Source organism: Microcaecilia unicolor, unplaced genomic scaffold (assembly GCF_901765095.1).
Source record: "Microcaecilia unicolor unplaced genomic scaffold, aMicUni1.1, whole genome shotgun sequence".
Lineage (NCBI taxonomy): Eukaryota > Metazoa > Chordata > Amphibia > Gymnophiona > Siphonopidae > Microcaecilia > Microcaecilia unicolor.
In genome coordinates this window covers 20,408-40,518 of record NW_021963848.1, presented here as the reverse complement: position 1 = coordinate 40,518, position 20,111 = coordinate 20,408, and the positions used below count along the sequence as shown (strand labels likewise).

The following is a 20,111-nucleotide window of genomic DNA, read 5'->3' as shown; positions in this document are numbered from 1 at the left end:
AGGCTACATTGCCAGATTTTTATGTATGAATATAAACACATAGGTTCTGTTTACTAAGGTGCGCTAGCATTTTTAGCTCGTGCTAACTCTAGAGACACCCATATATTCCTATGGGTGTCTCTAGCATTAGTGCATGCTAATTTTTAGTGTGTGCTAAAAACAATAGCGCGCCTATAGCACGGCTTAGTAAACAGGGCCCACAGTGCGCTACTCGGGTCACAGAAGGGTAAGGGTGAACACAAATTTGAATAATATTGACAACAAATTTGCAAATTTTTAATTTATCTGTTGGAAAAGTCACCTTACCTTGCAATGAGTTGAAAATTGCAAAGAGATACATGAAAGGGATATTCAAGGGACCCCATGCGAAAAAGGCAAATCCCCAAGTCATCCCCAGCAAGAAGGTCAGACTGACCACACTGCGCAGGTTCCGTAAAATCTCTTCCCTCATGCTCCGATTGCTTCTTTTCCCGTTCCTCCCACAGATCTGCATCATCACCACGATGAACATGGCCAAGTTGACGAAAAACATGATTCCAAAGAAGGCAACGCAGGTGACATAGAAGACAATATCATTCTTGATCCAGCAGCTGTAAAAGATGCAAGTGTTATTCCCTGGTGGAAACACTTTGTCTATATGGCTAGTTTCAGTTTACACTAATTGCAATAAAAATAAAATGAATTTTTTGATATGCTCTGAAAACTCTCAAGATTGCTTCTATGATTATTAGGCCATACTTGCTAATTAATCTCACCTCAGGAGGGCAGTTTTCAAAGCCATTTTCATAGCTAATATTGTGCTTTACCTGTGAAAATAGGCTTTATGAAAATTATAAGTTTGGAAACATATATATACTTTTGAATTTTCAAAACTATGCAAGTTATTTTGCTCTGCAAAAGTACCTGAACAGAAAGGAGGTACAGATGTGTGCAGGTACATCACTCATAGGTAATTTTCAAAGTGAAAATACACATGTATTTTCATTTTGAAAATTTGTGCATAGCCAGAAGATATAAATTATCTATGGACTTTGCAGATATGTGGCATTTGAAAATTACCCTGTAAAGACCCACCACAATAATATGAGGTTCCTGAAGTACATTCCTGGCCAAGCTCTGTGATAATACCAGCATCTTTGCTTTGTACAGGTAAGGAAGTTCTTTATATGTTTGTTTTAGCTAGAGCTTTTTCAGCAATAGCTCTGTCATTATGAAACAGATTGCTGGAACCTATTGGAGAAAAACTGAACTATTTATCTTTCAGAAAAAAAAGTATAATCTTGTGTTTCCAATTTGATAGAAAGGAATTTTATAGTTTGAGAATTTGCTGGGTTACAAAAGATGAGAGATGGACAGGTATGTTATTTGACCTAAGGATGATTTAATGGGAAAGGAGTTAGAGTGTTTTGACACACTCATTGCTTGTGTTTTATTTGTTTATATATTTTGTGTTATATTGTATTTAATTATATTTGTGCACTGCTTTGTCAAGCCTGTTTGGTTCCTGGGAAAGCAAAATTGCTAATCCTCAATAGGGGCTCTCCATAGTGCAATAATCCAGGAGGCAAGCCTCCAGATATAAAACTTTTCCTGATGGTGCTTGGTCTGAGTCTTTCTCAGGAACCCATAGTAAAAGGGAAAACCTGGCATGTCCTCAGGAAGGGAGTATCCCTCAACTGGTAGTACCTGCTTGAAAGGGAAGGTGTCAATCCTCAGGGACAGGGCAGGTTTTAGATGGTCCACTTCCCCTGGTTAACTAAGCAATATGTCATGGCGCCAAAGAGATCACAAGTGGAACCTTCAACTACTATCCCAAACTCTAAATATTCACTAATTGCAAGAGTGCAGTGAAACTTTTGTTAAGGACTTCAGAAGTGACTCTTTTCACGTGTGGAACATGCTCCATAACACACCTTGCTCCTCATCGGTCCAATTTAAACACAAATGCTTTATTTGCTTGATAACTTACAAATTTTTTTGCCTGAATGGTAGAGTCTCACATCTAAAAATCAGTGGCTGTGGGGTGGCTTTGGCCCCCTTAGTAGCCACTCTCTATATTTCTTTGCTTGAAGATAAATTGTACAGTTCCATTTGGTTTAAGAACATCCAACTATGGAGATATTTTTGGATGATGTGTTTTTTCTTGTGGGAAGATGGTGAGGATCAGTTCCATGCCTTTTTAAACTGGTTAAATTCATTCGATTCCAATCTTCAATTCACTATGATGTTTAGTGGCTATGAAATGGATTTTTTTTTAGATGTGAGACTACCGTTCAGGCTTATCTATTGGTACCTATCATGTAAAACATTGTTACATTTTCAAAGTTTTTACCTTCATCGGCTTAAGATGAGTTTGCCTAGTAGTCAATATCTGAGAGCTCGGAGACTTTGTTCCACGGAACGGCAGTTTGAACACAGACGAGAGACCTAAATCAATGGTTTCTAGAGAGGATACCCTGCATCAGCTTTATGTAAAGCCTATTTATGAGCTAAATTTGCCCAACAAGATCTTCTGTTGGAATATAAGGCTCAAAAACAAGATGAAAGTTGTCTTCTGTATTGCCTCATATGAAAACGAGTACCACCTTTATGTCCTTGATTTTTAAATACTAACATGTTTTGACTGTCCGTAAGTGTTTTGAAGAATGTCCCACAATAGCATATAGTAGAGGACACACTATAGGAGAGATGTTAACTTATAAATGGGCTGATTATCAACATTTTGCGGATGGGATGTTGGGTCATACTAAGTATGGCACTTGTCAGTGGTGCGAGACAACAATAGAGGAGATGCAGTGGCAGACACCTACTGGACTTGACACTGAGAGCAAATACAACCTGTGACATGTCTAATGTGGTGTATGTCATCAAGTGCCCATGTGAGCTGCTTTATGTCGGGCATACGACATGTGCTGTCAAGTTGAGGCTATCATAGCATAAATCTAGAATTTCTAATAAAGTCTTGACAGCTCCTTTGGTAGCACATTGGACTGAAAAAGGTCACACATTAAAGGATATCCGGTGGAGGATATTGGATAAAGTGGATCTGGGATGGGAAGGTGGTGATCCTGAATGGCTTCTGAATTATAAGGAGCAAAAATGTTTTTTTTTTTTTAATACAGTAAACCCATGGGGTTTGAATATGGAGATTGACTAGAACTCTGTAATGTGATTTGCAAACAATAGGAACTCCTCATTGGCTCCTCCTGGCCATGTGATTACAAATTAAAGGCGTTTGCATGCCGCAACCATTTTGAATGAGTACAGCATGAAGGGTGGCAGGAGTCACTAAAAAGTCAAGTAGGTTACTTCATTTTTAGGCGTTTGGGCACTATGTGGATATTACATCTGAAGTTTTTGTTTTGTTACAGAGGGACCATACCCTGAAGAATCATTGCAAAACATGGCTATGTTGGTGCTGGGTCCTCTCATCATGTAAAGCTAAGTACAGCTTTGAAACGTTTTTCAAAACAAGTTTTCCAAGAAAGTGGAATAAGTTAAAAATGTAAGTTATCAAGTATATAAAGCATTAGTGTTTAAATTGGACCGATGTGGAGCAAGGTGAGTCATGGGGAGTGTTCCCCATGTGAAAAGAGTCACCGCTGAGATCCTGGTACAAAATAAGTACCTGAATATATGGAAACCATTTTGAATGTAGTTGCAAAAACCTCAGAAAGGCGGTATATCAAGTCCCATTTCCCTTTCCCCTAACAAAAGTTTCACAGCGTCCTTTTGCAATTAATGAATGTTTAGAGTTTGGGTTAGTTGTTGGGGGTTTCACTTGTGATATCTGAGTATTACGTTGACCACACAAAGGGATTTATTGAGCCAAAGAGAGGCTGGGGAGGGGAGGAGCCGCCCATTGATCCCTGGGAAAACGCTGACTGGAGAAAGGGAGAGTCAGTCTGAACAAACACCAGAGGAACAGCATCCTGAACAAATGTGATTTGTTGAAAAAGGAGAGCAGTTTCCAGGAAAAGAGAAAGTGGAAATCTTAGCAAAGTAAACACGAACTTCAGGTCAGCAGTTGGGACTCACAGGGACTGTTCCTGATGCTCACAGCCCAGTGGTTGGTATCAGATCAGCCAAAGTGCTTGATAAGTGGGAGTTGGGCTGAGGACACAGTTCTCTAAGCTGTGTCCTAGAAACAATGATTATAAAGCTACAGAAGTACATGAACTGCTATAAATATGAACTAAAAGTTTGCTGTTTGAGGGAAGTTAAAATCCTTCCTGCATTTTCTTGCTTGAACACTCTTGCTGGACAATTATTGTGCAATCGATGCCTGGAGTTTGAACTTGCTTATGTGATCATTTACTTCTTTTAGAGTTTCCCACTCTGCGCCCTGTGCCAGTGTGCTACAAAGAGTTGTGGGTTGGTTTTTAAAAAAAAATTTTCTGAAATTGCTCCTAGTTGAAACCTGTTGAGCTGCACCTGGCTTGGCGGAGGAAGGGAAAAGGAAGAAAGGCACAGAGACTGAATTGCATGTGGTTTTTTTTTAAGGATAGAAAAACAAATGAAAAGAAAAGATTTTGAGCTTTATTCTTCTTCTTGCCAGAGTTTGGAAGGCCTTTATGTCTGGACTTTATAGCCTTGAAGGCATTAACTGGCAACCAGGAAACCCTGGAACGGATCAGGAGTTGGATTTTATTTTGAGTGAACTGACTAGGTGACACGGACCATGCCATGCCCCTGTGCAACACCACAGTAGACAACAGAAAATGCAGCCACACTTGCTGGTCATGTCATCTGATCAGCCAGAATGCCTGGAGCCCTCCCTACAGATGTATGCAATTAGTGTTTTTTTTTCAGCTGACAGGGAATATTTAGCTGAAGATAACCAGATAGCCAGTTAAGTGCTATATAACTGGCCAGGAGCTATTCTTGGCCGGCTAAATACCACTGAATATCAGGGGGAGGGGGACGACAAAAGAGTTTGAAGAAATGGTGACAAATAATTTTTTCCTTTATTATGGTATCACTGCCTGGCCAATACTGGTTCCTTCCAAATGACTTGAGAGTTAATCTGGTTGAAAGGGGAAATGAACCTCTTCAGAATAAAGGTGGACTTTTTTCTGCAGTTCAAGGAAAAGGAAAAAAGAGCAAAGGAGGCAGTTGACACAACAACTTCATGGTTTTATATATCTTTACGAAAGGGCAGAAAAGTGTTGAGAACTTGGAAGGTTTATTCAGAATCAAAAAATTGTTTGTTTTGTTTTTGCTGCACACTGTTTGCAGATAATAAAACAAAAGCTGGAACATCTGTCTTTATAACTGGCTTTAAAAACTAGTGGAAATTAAATCCTAAAGTCCCTGAACTTAAGAAATCTGAACAACATCTCTCCTGCTTAGAAAAATGGAAGACCTACCTTGGCAATGGGACTGCAACTCCCAAAAACTATTGATAAAATCCATCATGTGGAAATGGATAAAGAGAGAAAAAACTGCAGAGATATTGTACATTGTCTTTTGGACATAATTGTTTTTTTTGCCAAACAAAACCTTCCTTTCCATAGTCACAGGGAGATATGTCATCAGCACACAAAGGAAAATTTTCGGAGCTGACAGAATTACCAGTGGCGTACCAAAGGCGGGGCAGTGGGGGTGGTCAGCCCTGGGTGTCAGCACGAGGGGGGGGGGGGGGTCCGCTCCTGCTGCTTCTACCCAAAGGCTGCTGGCGCCGCAGTCCCCCCCTGCCTATCCTCAGCTCCATCGACAGCCCTCTTCTCCCTGCCACCCTGCCTTTAAAAAATAAATCTCTGAAGCGGTGGCGCAGCGCCTTGCGTCTGCATATACAAGAAGCGGATCGCCTCATTGAGCCTTCCCTCACTGTGTCCCGCCCTCGTGGAAATAGGAAGTTACATCAGAGGACTGCAGGACAGTGAGGGAAGGCCTGAGGAGGCGATCCGCTTCCTTTACACGCAGATGCGAGGCGCTGCTGCTTCAGAGTTTTTCTTTAAAGGCAGGGTGGCTGGGAGAAGAGAGCTGTCGACGGAGCTGAGGGTAGGCAGGAGGGGACTGGGTCGGGGGGGGGGGTTCAGATGGGAGAAGGGGCCTGGAGCTGGGGTCTGAGAAGGGGGCAGGAGGGAGAATGGGGCCATGCCTGGGGCAGGTGGGAGAATGGATCTGGGGCGGAAAAGGAGGGCAGATGGGATAAGGGTCTAGTACTGGAACTGGGGCTGAAAAGGGCGGGGCTGAAAAGGGGACAGGGAGAAGTGGCTGGGGCTGAAGTTCAGGACTGGTGGGAGAAAAGGGCTAGGGCTGAAACTGGGGACTGATGGGATAGTGGGGCAGGAACTAGGGGCAGGTGGGATAATGGGGCTGGAACTGAGGGCTGAAAAGAGGGGCAGAGAGAGAGAGAGAGGGGACAGATCCTGGATGGAAGGGGGAGCGAGAGGGAGGGCAGACCCTGGATGGAAGGGAGAGAAGGAGCAGACAGTGGGTGGAAGGGGAGAGAGAGAGGGCAGATGGTTGATGGAAGGGGCAGAGACAGAGTGCAGACGCTAGATGGAAGGGAGAGAGAGGGCAGATAGTGGATGGAAGGGGCAGGGAGAGAGGGCAGACATTGGATGGAGGGGACAGGAGAGAGAGGGCAGACACTGGATGGCAGGGAGAGAGCGAAGACAGATGCTGGATGCAAGGAAGACAGAGAAAAGAAGATGAGGAAAGCAGAAACCAGAGACAACAAACTGTAAATAAAATATATATTTTTATTTTTTTGCTTTAGGATAAAGTAGTATTGTAGCTGTGTTAATAAATGTTTATAAATAGAACATGGAAATAAGGTAATCTTTTTATTGGACTAATTTTAATACATTTTGACTAACTTTCGGAGAACAAAACCCCCTTCCTCAGGTCAGGATAGGATATTGTAACAGCACTATACTGTATTGACCTGAGGAAGGAGGTTTTGGCCTCTGGAAGCTAAATGTATTAGTCCAATAAAATGGTATTATTTTATTTTCTATATTTGTTTTTATTTCTATTTGTTAATTTGCAAAGTGGTGATTGGTATTTGTTAGTTTTTTCAAACTTACATCTGCTGTCTTTACATTTTCCACAGTACAAGGGGGCATTTTCTGTTTCTGTGGTGTTGCATTATATGCAGAGTCTGGCATCTTGGGGGGGGGGGGGGGTTCAGTTTAATTTTTGTCTAAATAGAAAGTATATGATTACTTATTCTATAGTGGATTAGGGTGTATCTGTATTTGTGAAAAAGACATGGCTTTCAGTTGGCATTGACTGTGCAGGATCGACGATCTATACTATTCTGTCTGGTTTCATTTTACAATAGGTGAATTGATGTTCTACTGCTCACTATAGTGTTTAAGATGCTTTCCTTTTCCTTGTGTGACTCATAGAAATTACTGCTTATGGTATGGTAGAATTGCTCTAAAGGTCCTGAGTGTTTTGTATTCTCGGTATGCCTAGTACTGGATTTTGGAGGGGGGGTGGGGTGTTAAAAAATGACCAGCCCCGGGTGTCAACTACCCTAGGTACGCCACTGAGAAATGCTCTCAAATTATGACCCAATTTTGAAGGAACATTTTGTAAAAATCAAACATGCTATTCCTTCTGAAGGGAGATTGAGTTCATACTTATCTCCAAAAATTCAAAATGAATTCATTCATCTTCTGAGAAATTATGTCAAAGAAAAAATAGTACAAAGGGCCTTTAAAAACAAAAGGGACACAAATACTTGTATTGAAAAAGTTTAAATAATCAAACTTGATTGTAGAAAGACCCGACACGGGCCGTGTTTCGGTGCTTCTGCACCTGCGTCAGGGGTCACACTAATGACGGGGAGGATTATACACACAGATTCAGAAAATCTGTTGACTTTCAAAGTTGTATATAATCTATTCCTCCGTATGTCTTACAATATAAAAGCTCACCCACACCTTGAGGGTAAATGTCTATTGAGGCCTTCCCCCCCTGTGTCCCACCCTCGTCTGATGTAACTTCTGGTTTCCACGAGGGTGGGACAAAGGGAGGGCCCGTAGGAAGGCGATCTGCCTTTCCAAACGGAGCTGAGGCGCTACCAATTTTAATGCAGGGGGCCCGGTGGCGGACGGAGCCAAGGGCAGGCAGGTGAGACCGGGGACTGCAGCGCCGGTGGCCTGAGCCCGGCGCCGGGCCTCCCCCCCCTTGGATGCCTGGGGAATTTTGTCCCCCCTGCCCCCTCTCGGCGGCCCTGTTTATGGGATAGCTAAAATGTTATTCATATAGGCCCCCTTTTACAAAGCTGCATTAAAAGGGGCCCTGCTGTAGCATCGGCACGTGGATTTGCCATGTGCTGAGGCCCCCTTTTTCTTGAAAGGGGAAAATACTTTTTTTTTTTTTTAAAGGAAATGGCCATGCAGTAAGTGAGAAAACGTGGTGGAGGTTTGATGCTAATTTATAAATCATTCTTTAAGATTATATTGTTAGATTTGATTTCTTCTGCTAATTTGGAAATAATAGCTTGTGGTGTTACTGATGACTCGTACCAAGGCTCTATAACTTTTATTCTAAGTTATGTACATCCTGCTAAATGGTCCACCGCTGAGGCAGATTGTTTTTGAATTTGCATCTAAACATGCCATGAGGTCTGATTTTAGTCTATTAACAGGTGATCTAAATTTGCACTTAGAAGATTGAACTCACTCCCAAATTAATAATTTCTACACTTCTTTAGAATATTTGGAGTTTTCTTCCTCATTTAACACTATTACAGATGAAAAGGGCCATCAGTTCGACTTTTTGAGAGTCACTTTCACCTCATCAGTTTTGTACTTTTTCATTCCAAGAGGTTATTAAAGTACCATGGTCAGATCATTTTTTGCCTTACTTTTCTCTCTCTGTGTCAGCCTCTAGTGTAAAAAGGGGGGTGGGGGGTGTTACGTTCTAAGTCTCCATCAGCATTAGAGCTAATATTATACTTTTACAATAAGATCTGTTTGACTAGTGCCCAATTGTCTGATAGCTTTAGCTGGCATCAGGCTCGTGCAAGCAGCTCTTTCACACTTTCAGCTTGCATGCACACAGAGCAAGACCAACCTGCTCTTTAAAATTCCCCCGTTCAGGCTTCCTGCTCCCAGCAATGATATCCCGAGCTGTTCTAACTCTTCTCCTGACACACTGGCCCAGCATCGCTCTGCAACCCCTTTATGAAAGGGCCCGGGCTTACAAAACTTTCCGCGCATGCGCCGACTGAATGACATCAGCAGCACACAACATCAGCGTCATTCAGTAGCGCATGCGTCTAAGAGCCGCCTGCCTCCCCTTCGATGCTCCTGCGTGCCCCTCTCCTGGTTTTCAGTCGTGATTTACAATCCCACTGCTGCAACATTTTCCCTGACAGCCCAGCACTCTCTAAGACTGCCGATTTGGCATAAAGCCTTGCAGCACCTACAAATGTGGCACCTGCGGCAACCTTCTGACCAGGCTATGCCTGCAGCCTCTCACTACCAAGCATCGCTACTTCTGGACTCTGCCAGCGGGTAATAAAATTTTTAATATTTAACCCTTAGGGTTACACAAAGAACCCTAAAGCTAGTCTTTTTGATGTTAAAAAATTATAGACCTGTAGCGTCTATCCCTCTATTCATTAAAGCAGGGCTTTTTTTTTGAGGGGGTACTTGGGGGTACTGAGTACCGGCACCTTTTCCATTGTCTGCTAAAATTGACCCATGAAGTTGTAATGAAAGAGCTCAGACTCTACACACCAATTCTGCCTTGTCATAGATTCTGTGACTGGTTGCAGGGACCTGGCTTTTGTGCGGTGGGTCCACCAGCAATCACCGCAACCCTGAAAGGTGGCCTAGCAAGTGAGTACCGGCACCTTTTTTGCTAGAAAAAATGCACTGCATTAAAGTGATGGAGGGATATGTTACTGAGGGCCCTGTTTACTAAGGTGCGCTAGCATTTTTAGTACACACTAATGCTAGAGACACCCATATATTCCTATGGATGCCTCTAGTATTAGCGCACGCTAAAAATGTTAGCGCACCTACAGCACGGATTAGTAAACAGGGCCCACTATCTGTGTTTCTGCAACCCGGAACCTGCAATGTTCCTAGCGGTAGCAATGCCAATTAGTGAATATGGGAAACTCTTTTTCTCTCTGTTCTTTTTGAATGGGTGTGGAGGAGTGGCCTAGTGGTTAGGGTGGTGGACTTTGGTCCTGGGGAGCTGAGGAACTGAGTTCAATTCCCACTTCAGGCACAGGCAGCTCTTTGTGACTCTGGGTAAGTCACTTAACCCTCCATTGCCCCATGTCAGCTGCATTGAGCCTGCCATGAGTGGGAAAGCGCGGGTACAAATGTAACAAAAAAAAAAAAATGCTATAAAAATATTAAGCATAGTCTTTTTTTAAAACAATGGCAGAATTGATCTCAATTACCTAGCTAACATGGGCCTTTTGGTGACCCAGGGGAGTGGGTGTTTGGAGTTTTTAGCTTGAGCCTATTTGGGGCAGTTTATACTGAGATTTTGGTTAGGTTCTGCAGTTGTTTACTTTTTCAATTGCTTTCTGTGAGTTTGAGCAAATCAGAATCACCAACTGGATGTCATCTGCACACATGTAGTAAATAATTTTGAGGCTATGTAATAGCGAGGCAAAAACTATTTCTGTATCATGCCAAAAAAAAAACACAAAGGGGGGGGGGGGGGTGTCCCTCATTGTGTGGTCCCTAGGAGTCAGTTTGACTCGAGGGCACATCTGGATCTGGAGTAGCAATGCACAGGGGAAAGACACACATATCAAAGAGGATTGGAGATGGTACTGAGCCTTACAGGATACCACAATGTGACCACCAGTGAGTGGAGATGCTATCTACTAATCTCACAAAATGTGTCCACTCCAGCAGAAAGGATTTAAAGCAGTTCTAGGCACAGTTCCTTTTGCCTGAGTCACTAACTCAGTGAAAAGCAGATTTCAGTAGTTGACCATGTTGAAAGCGTCTGTGAAACTGAGTAGCAAAAGATGTAAAGAAGGTGACTGAGAGAAAATGGAGAGCTATTCTTCTTGAATAATAAATGGCTGCTTGTGTGGACAAAAGGGCTATTTGAAAATTGCCCACCCTGGATGCATTTGTTACACGCTAACACAAGGGAGTAGGGTACTTCCAACCATGCACAACAGGAGGCTTGAATCCAAAACAAGGAGTTTATTGTATAAATTGTACCATTAAGACGCGACACGGTGCCGTGTTTTGGTGTTTCCACCAAATGTGCGGTCAATTAAAACAAGAGCCAGTCAATGCTTTCTTCAGAGATAAAAAATCTTAACACCTTGGAGCATGGAATGTACTTCTTCACAGGAAAACGTCATTGCAAAAAACACCAGGAATATTTAGCCCAGGCTTTACACTGAATTGCTGACAGTGAGAGTAGATATAGACAGGTTGGGGTTTATATTTAGGCGGCGGCACTCAGTGCCCAAAATTGCTGGTTTTGCTTTAAGCACTAACCAGTCATTTTCAGTGGCACTTTACCAGTTAAGCTCTACTGAAAATGACTAGTTAACCTCAAACAGGCAATTTAAATGGCCAGCAACCGTTTCTGGCTGGTTAAATCGCTTTGAATATCGACTCCATCATTTGAAAATTCTTACATTTGAAAATCTTGCATGTTAACATTCACTGACCCAGGAAAAGGTATCCTCTCTACCCAGCTACTTTGTTGTTTTGTTTTTTTCTAATAAAGTTTGATTTCTGTACTTTTGAGGTACTTACAAATCATCTCCTCCTTGCCCATTGGGATCTCTGCCATATGACTGCTTGATATAGGCAGTCTTCCCCTGTGTGCTTGCTAGGACAATGGCTACCACTACAGCAGGTAAGCCTGAAAATGAAAAAAAAAAGTAACACAGTGCTAAGGAACAAAATAGTTCACATCTGTAGTCTAGGGCTGTATTAAGTAAAGTAGTCTGCTCACTGTTCATTATTCAATTCCACCACAAATTTCAACACACACATAGGGCCCAATTCATTAAAACTTTTCTACCATTCTGTTTCTATGGAACAAAGACTTGATAAATTAAACCCTCAATTGGTTCTCTAAAAAATAATATGCAAAGAATTGTTCCATTTTGTGGGTCATTTTATATCATGGCACCTAGGTAAAAAGTGTAGGAAGGTGCCTATTGTTGTATTCTGTATATGTATCATATTTCTGTTATACAATTGTTTAACAGTGCTGTTAAATGTTTATATTTACGATATGGTATCATGTTAGTCCTATTACTAGATGGAAAACAAAAAAAGCAGATCGTGTAAAAGTAAAATGTAATTTATTTAAACAGTATATCAATACTCATGTAAATACAAACAGCCCGACACAGGCCGTGTTTCGCCCAACTGGGCTGCTTCAGGGGCTATACAAGGGTCCTTTATTGCCAAATACTAGGCAGACGGAGCAAGTCCTGTCAAAAGATAGAGCCAGTACCACAGTCATGTATCTCTGGCTCTATCTTTTGACAGGACTTGCTCCGTCTGCCTAGTATTTGGCAATAAAGGACCCTTGTATAGCCCCTGAAGCAGCCCAGTTGGGCGAAACACGGCCTGTGTCGGGCTGTTTGTATTTACATGAGTATTGATATACTGTTTAAATAAATTACATTTTACTTTTACACGATCTGCTTTTTTTGTTTTCCATCTTGGAGTTTGCAGACCATCTGCCTTTGTGCTTTCTTGGACCCAGTCCTATTACTAGGATTCAACTTTCCATATCCAAGTTTACCTCATTGGTTGCATTTATGCTTATATTTGGTCATTTTACCATTACTATACTGGTAACAAAATTGTAAATTTTATGTCAAGCTGTACACTTTCTTGGGTAAATCTCTTCATAAAGGTAGTGAATAAATCCCAATCAATCAATCAATCAATCAATATTTTTTGCTTGTCATCAGATATAATCACTCTGAAATCTCTCTTCTGACAAGCGGTTTACAACATTATTAATTAATTATTGGGATTTTGCTCACACCTTTTTCAGTAGTAGCTCAAGGTGAGTTACATTCAGGTACACTGTTTATTCCATGTTCAAGCAGATAAAAACAAATCTCATAAAATAACAGAACCGAAGAATCAATCTTCTTAATGAAGAACAATGCTATTTTTCAGTAAGGGAAACAGTTTCTAACTAGTCTCCATTTTTGTCTCTAGCATGGCAAAATCAAAAGACAACCTTACCCCAACCAATGATGCAGAATTTCAGCATGTAGCGTCGGATGTAGGTATTGAAGACTTTCACCAGGGCAATGTACATGTGAACTGCCTCAAGTCCCATCCATGTAAAAGTTGCCAGAAGGAAAAAATGCAGAAGGGCAGCGACTGCTACACAGAGGCCTGGTACATTAAAAGATGCCAGCCAACCATCCAGGAGGAAGATCATGTTAAGGAACAGCAGGGCTGTGCTCAAATTCATTAAGATTTTGGAGGGATAATCTCTGCGTATTTTCCTTGAAAGAGAAGTATAGGCATGCATTACTTTACTTACTATTCATTGCACTTCACTTAGAGATATTTTCTTAAGCAAGTCATCAAATTTAACAATAATCTAAATGGCTCTCATTTTATAAGCCCTGTTTGCAATTCACATGTGCATAAACTGGCACTTAAACATCTAATCCCCATTTTATAAAGCTAGGATATGCACATATTAAACCCAAGTTCATGCAAATGGCAAGGGGCATGGTCTGAGCAAGTGTGCCACAAGTTTATAGATGTTTATTCCCCATATCAGAAGGAAATTAAGCATCTATGTCCTATAAGATCGGCATCAAGAGTTATACCTGCTACCAACGTAAGGACATAAGGCTTGCCATACTGGGACAGAGAGAAGGTCCATCAAGCCCAGTATCCTGTTTCCTATAGTGACCAATCAACAAGTACCTGGAAATATATCAAAACAGTAAAACAAATTTTACGTTGCGTATCCTAGAAAAAAGTAGTGGATTTTCCCAAGTCCATCTTAATAATGCTTATGGACCTTTCTTTTGTTACATTTGTATCCCGCGCTTTCCCACTCATGGCAGGCTCAACATGCGGCTTACATGGGGCAATAGAGAGTTAAGTGACTTGCCCAGGTCACAAGGAGCTGCCTGTGCCGGGAATTGAACTCAGTTCCTCAGGACCAAAGTCCACCACCCTAACCACTAGGTTTAGGAAATTAGCCAAACTTTTTTAAAACCCTACAAAGCTAACTGCTTTTACTACATTTTCTGGCAATGAATTCCAGAGTTTAATTACACATTGAGTGAAGAAATATTTTTTTCTGATTTGTTCTAAATTGTGTGCATTTTTGGAAAGGGTAAACAAGCGATTCATGTCTACCATTTCCACTCCACTCAGTATTTTATAGACTTCTATCATATCTCCCCTGAGCTGTCTGTTCTCCAAGCTGACGAACCCTTGCCTCTTTAACCTTTCCACATAAGGAACTCATCCTGCCTCTTTAACCTTTCCATATAAGGAACTCATCCTATCCCCTTTATCATTTTCCTTGAGGATTTGATAGCTGATATGTCGGGTATCCGGCTCAAGGTACTAATGAGATGTGAATGTGTGGACAGAAGACCACATTGCAGCTTTGCAAATCTCCTCAATGGAGGCTGACCTCAGTGTCGCCACTCTGATATTATGCCTTGACATGACCCTCTAGAGTCAGCCCAGCCTGGGCATAAGTGAAGGAAATACAGTTTGCTAGCCAATTTGAAATCATGCATTTACCAATGGAATGGTAGTCTCACAGTCAAATTCGTCCAAATAGTCTATCATAGAAGGGCATGAGTCAACTCTGGAGAAACTTGGATTACATCTGCTAGATTCCCAGCTGCCTGAGACCACTGGAAAGCTAGGGGCCAATGGGCCTCTCTGAAATGGAGACATGCCATGGGAGTGGCATGCACTGTTGAGGCCATGTGGCTCATTAATCTCAACATTTGCTGAACTGTGACCTACTTGCTGCTTCGGACCTGCGAGGCGAGTGTTGTCAAGGTCTCTGCTCTCGTTTGTGGAAGAAAAGCCCGAGCCTACAATATATCAAGCAGGGCTCCTGTGTACTCCAAATGCTAAACTGGGAGAAGGTGGGATTTGGGGTAATTTATCACAGACCCTAGTTCTCTTGAGGCTAGAGTAGCAGACTTGGTGGAGCTGAGAGAGACAGAGAGGTACATAGAGAAGACCTACAGGGATGTTGTAGAGAAGTCCTGCCTCCAGTCTGGTAGCCCCTGTGCTACCTTGGAGGAGGGAGGTCTCCTAGAAGGAGAGCATCTCCCTGGTGAAGTAGGAAGTACTCCTGTAGCCAGGATCTGCCCACCAGGGGATGTACTATCCTCTCGCACTGAGGATATGTCTCCAAGTGCTGCCCAGGAGGGAAGGGTTAGGAAAGCTGTTGTAACTGGTAATTCGATCATTAGGCATATAGATAGCTGGGTGGCTGGTGGACGTGAGGATCGCCTGGTGACTTGCCTGCCTGGTGCGAAGGTGGCGGACCTCAGGTGTTACCAATGACATAGGAAAATGTGGGAGAGAGGTTCTGGAAGCCAAATTTAGGCTCTTAGGTAGAGGAGTGTGGTAGCCGTGTTAGTCCACTCTTAAGGTTATCAATAGAAATCAAACAAAATAAAACATGGAAAAGAAAATAAGATGATACCTTTTTTATTGGACATAACTTAATACATTTCTTGATTAGCTTTCAAAGGTTGCCCTTCTTCGTCAGATCGGGGGCTCTTAGGTAGAAAGCTCAAATCTAGAACCTCTAGAGTAGCATTTTCTGAAGTGCTACCCGTTTCACGCACAGGGCCCAAGAGACAGGCAGAGCTCCGGAGTCTCAATGTGTGGATGAGACGATGGTGCAGGGAGGAGGGTTTTAGATTTGTTAGGAACTGGGCAACATTCTGGGGAAGCGGGAGCCTATTCTGAAAGGATGGGCTCCACCTTAACCAGGGTGGGTCCAGGCTGCTGGCATCGGCATTTAAAAAGGAGATAGAGCAGCTTTTAAACTAGAAACTGGGGGAAGGCTGACAATCGCTCAAAAGTGCATGGTCCGGGATAAGGTATCTTTCAAAGATATCACCATAAGAGGGAAGATAGGTTATCCTGATAGTGATAAAAATCAGACAAAAGATTGCAAATTAATGCTGTCAAGTACTGAGCATGATGTAAATAAGAACAACAAACATAGTTTTAAATTTCTATATGCGAATGCCAGAAGCCTAAGAAATAAGATGAGAGAGTTAGAATATATTGCACTAAATTAAAAATTAGATATAATAGGCATCTCTGAGATCTGGTGGAAGGAGGATAACCAGTGGGACATTGTCATACCGGGGTACAAATTATATTGTAGTGATAGGGTGGATCAAATTGGTGGAGGGGTAGCATTGTATATTAATGAGAGCCTTGTATCAAATAGATTGAAAATTCTGCAGGAAACAAAACACATCTTGGAATCACTATGGATTGAAATTCCATGTGTAAAGGGGAAAAGGATAGTTATAGGAGTGTACTACCATCCGCCTGGCCAGGATGAACAGACGGATGCAGAAATGTTAAAGGAAATTAGGGACACAAACAAACTGGGCAAAACAATAATAATGGGTGATTTCAATTACCCCGATATTGACTGGGTAAATGTAACATCAGGGCATGCTAGGGAGGTAAAATTCCTTGACGAAATCAAGGACTGCTTTATGGAGCAGCTGGTACAGGAGCCGACGAGAGAAGGAAAAATTCTTAGTGGAGCGCATGATCTGGTGCAGGAGCTAATGGTGCTGGGGCCGCTTGATAACAGTGATCATAATATAATCGGATTTGATATTATCTTTGAAGTAAGTATACATAGGAAATCAAATACATTAGCGTTTAACTTTAAAAAAGGAGACTATGATAAAATGAGAAGAATGGTAAAAAAAAACTTAAAGGAGCGGCTGCAAGGGGCAAAAATTTACATCAGGCGTGGATGCTGTTCAAAACACCATCCTGGAAGCCCAGGCCAAATATATTCAGTGTATTAAAAAAGGAAGTCAGAAGACCAAACGACAGCTGACATGGTTAAAAAGTGAGGTGAAGGAAGCTATTAGAGCTAAAAGAAAATCATTCAGAAAATGGAAGAAGGAACCGACTGAAAATAATAAGAAACAGCATAAGGAATATCAAGTCAATGCGAAGTGCTGATAAGGAAGGCAAAACACATAGTAAACTTTTTTTAGGTATAATAAAAGCAGGAAGCCGTCAAAAGATCGGTTGGACCGCTAGAAGACCGAGGAGTAAAAGGGGCGATCAGGGAAGACAAAGCCATAGCGGAGAGATTAAATGAATTCTTTGCTTCAGTCTTCACCAAGGAAGATTTGGGTGAGATACCGGTGCCAGAAATGGTATTTGAAGCTGACGAGTTGGAGAAACTGAATGAATTCTCTATAAACCTGGAGGATGTAATGGGGTAGTTCTAGAAATTGAAGAGTAGCAAATCTGGACCGGATGGCATAGGCGCCCGGTATCGGAGGCTTGGGGAGGCTAAGCCTCCCCAGCCGAAGATCGGATCCTGATGACGATGACGACGCTCATCCCAACTGCCCACCCTCTTTCCCCCAAGATCCGTTTCCTTTTTTTTTTCTTTTAAATTTACCTCCAGTCCAGCAGCGCAGCAACAGACAGCGTCAGTGAAAGCGCTCCCAGTAAAAGCGCTTCGCTCAGTGCCCCGCCTTCTTCTGACATCATGACATCATGATGTTAGAAGAAGGCGGGTCACTGAGCGAAGAGAAGCGCTTTTACTGGGAGCGCTTTCACTGACGCTGTCTGTCGCTGTGCTGCTGGACTGGAGGTAAATTTGAAAGAAAAAAAAAGTAAAGGGATCTTGGGGGGAAGAGGGTGGGCAGTTGGGGCAGGGGAGAGAGTGAGATGGATGGGATGGCAGGGCTCAGGGAAAGAGGGGAATTGCTGAATATGGGTGAATGGAGGGGGGCAGGGGAAAAAGGAGCATGGATGGGATGGCAGGGCACAGGGAAAGAGGGGAATTGCTGAATATGGGTGAATGAAAGGGGGCAGGGGAGAGAGGAGCATGGATGGGATGGCAGGGCACAGGGAAAGAGGGGAATTGCTGAATATGGGTGAATGAAAGGGGGCAGGGGAAGAGGAGCATGGATGGACATGGATGGGAGGACTGGGCCCAGGGAGAGAGGAGAAATTGCTGGACATAGAGGGGAGGGGAGGGAAGAGAGAGGAAGGAGATGAGATGAGGGAAAAGGAAAAGAGGAGAAAAACTGCACATGGATGGAGAAAATAGGCAGAAGTTGGATCCACTGGACAGTCAAGTCTGCGGAGGACCCAGCTTTTACTTACAGATGTAGGACAAGAAACGAAGAAGAAAGGCGGAAAGTAAAGAAATAAATGGAAAGGAAGCCCTGGAAATGGAGTTAAGAGGACAGATAGCAGCAGAATCGGATACTGGGCCAGCATGATCAGAAAAACAAAGTCACCAGACAACAAAGGTAGAAAAGATAATTTTATTTTCATTATAGTGTTTGGAATATGTCCACTTTGAGAATCAGGTGCTCAACATTAAAAGTTTATATTTATTTACTTATTTATGGCATTTTATCCCACATTAAACATGAATTAGGGTGTTTTGTGGCTGTACATGAGAATTGTGATATTATGATCCCTTGTTTCATATTGTTGACGGTCTGCATTTTCCGTATGGGTGGATATTGGTGTATTAAGTTCTGCCCAGTGTAATATTTATGGTATAGTAAGGTTCTGAGTGTGTTTTTTGCACAAAGTTGTGCATAGTGTTTTGCAATTGAGCGATTGTGGTTAGTATATGCTTTGAGCAACCACTTTATTCTTTGACATATAATACATATCTAATATCTAAATTTAATAAAAGGTATTAATTGTGACTTTTATTTTTATTTTTTTTCTGTGTGTTATCAGACAATTATGGATTTAAGCTCCGCCCCTGGCCCACCCCACCCCAACCCCGCCCCCTTCCTCCCCAAACAGTTGGGCCACCGACCGCCTATGCCGGATGGTATTCATTCCAGAGCACTGATAGAACTGAAAATGAACTTGCAGAGCTATTATTAGTAATATGTAATTTATCCTTAAAATCGAGTGTGGCACTGGAAGATTGGAGGGTGGCCAATGTAACGCCAATTTTTAAATAAGGTTCTAGAGGAGATACGGGAAATTATAGACCGGAGAGTGTGACGTTGGTGCAGGGCAAAATGGTAGAGACTATTATAAAGAACAAAATTACAGATTATTCAAAAGCATGGATTAATGAGACAAAGTCAACATGGATTTAGTGAAGGGAAATCTTGCCTCACCAATCTACTACATTTCTTTGAAGGGGTGAACAAACATGTGGATAAAGGTGAGCCAGTTGATATTGTGTATCTGGATTTTCAGAAGGCGTTTGACAAAGTACCTCATGAAAGACTCCAGAGGAAATTGGAGAGTCATGGGATAGGAGGTAGTGTTCTATTGTGGATTAAAAACTGGTTAAAAGATAGAAAACAGAGAGTAGGGTTAAATGGTCAATATTCTCAATGGAGAAGGGTAGTTAGTGGGGTTCCCCAGGGTCTGTGCTGGAACCGCTGCTTTTTAACATATTTATACATGACCTAGAGATGGGAATAACTAGTGAGGTAATTAAATTTGCTGACGACACAAAGTTATTCAAAGTCGTTAATCACGGGAGGATTGTGAAAAATTATAAGAGGACCTAACGAGACTGGGCGTCTAAATGGCAGATGATGTTTAATGTGAGCAAGTGCAAAGTGATGCGTGTGGGAAAGAGGAAAACGAATTATAGCTATGTCATGCTAGGTTCCACGTTAGGAGTCACAGACCAAGAAAGGGATCTAGGTGTCTTCATTGATGATACGTTGAAACCTTCTGCTCAGTGTGCTGCATTTGGCTAAGAAAGCAAACAGAATGTTAGGTATTATTAGGAAAGGAATGGAAAACAAAAATTAGGATGTTATAATGCCTTTGTATCGCTCCATGGTGCGACTGCACCTCGAATATTGTGTTCAATTCTGGTCGTTGCATCTCAAAAAGATATAGTGGAATTAGAAAAGGTACAGAGAAGGGCGACAAAAATGATAACGGGGAAGG

General features: G+C 42.2%; 1 protein-coding gene across 1 annotated transcript in view; it reads right to left on the bottom strand.

The window, feature by feature from the left end:
• Window positions 1-20,111, bottom strand: part of LOC115459676 (adhesion G-protein coupled receptor G6-like) — a gene marked incomplete at both ends in the record, with an annotated part of 45,576 nt that overhangs the window by 9,134 nt on the left and 16,331 nt on the right. The window contains 3 exons of the mRNA XM_030189484.1: window positions 307-590; window positions 11,718-11,826; window positions 13,179-13,447. Of these exons, the coding sequence (XP_030045344.1) occupies window positions 307-590; window positions 11,718-11,826; window positions 13,179-13,447 (662 nt within the window). The remainder of the gene's footprint in view (window positions 1-306; window positions 591-11,717; window positions 11,827-13,178; window positions 13,448-20,111) is intronic.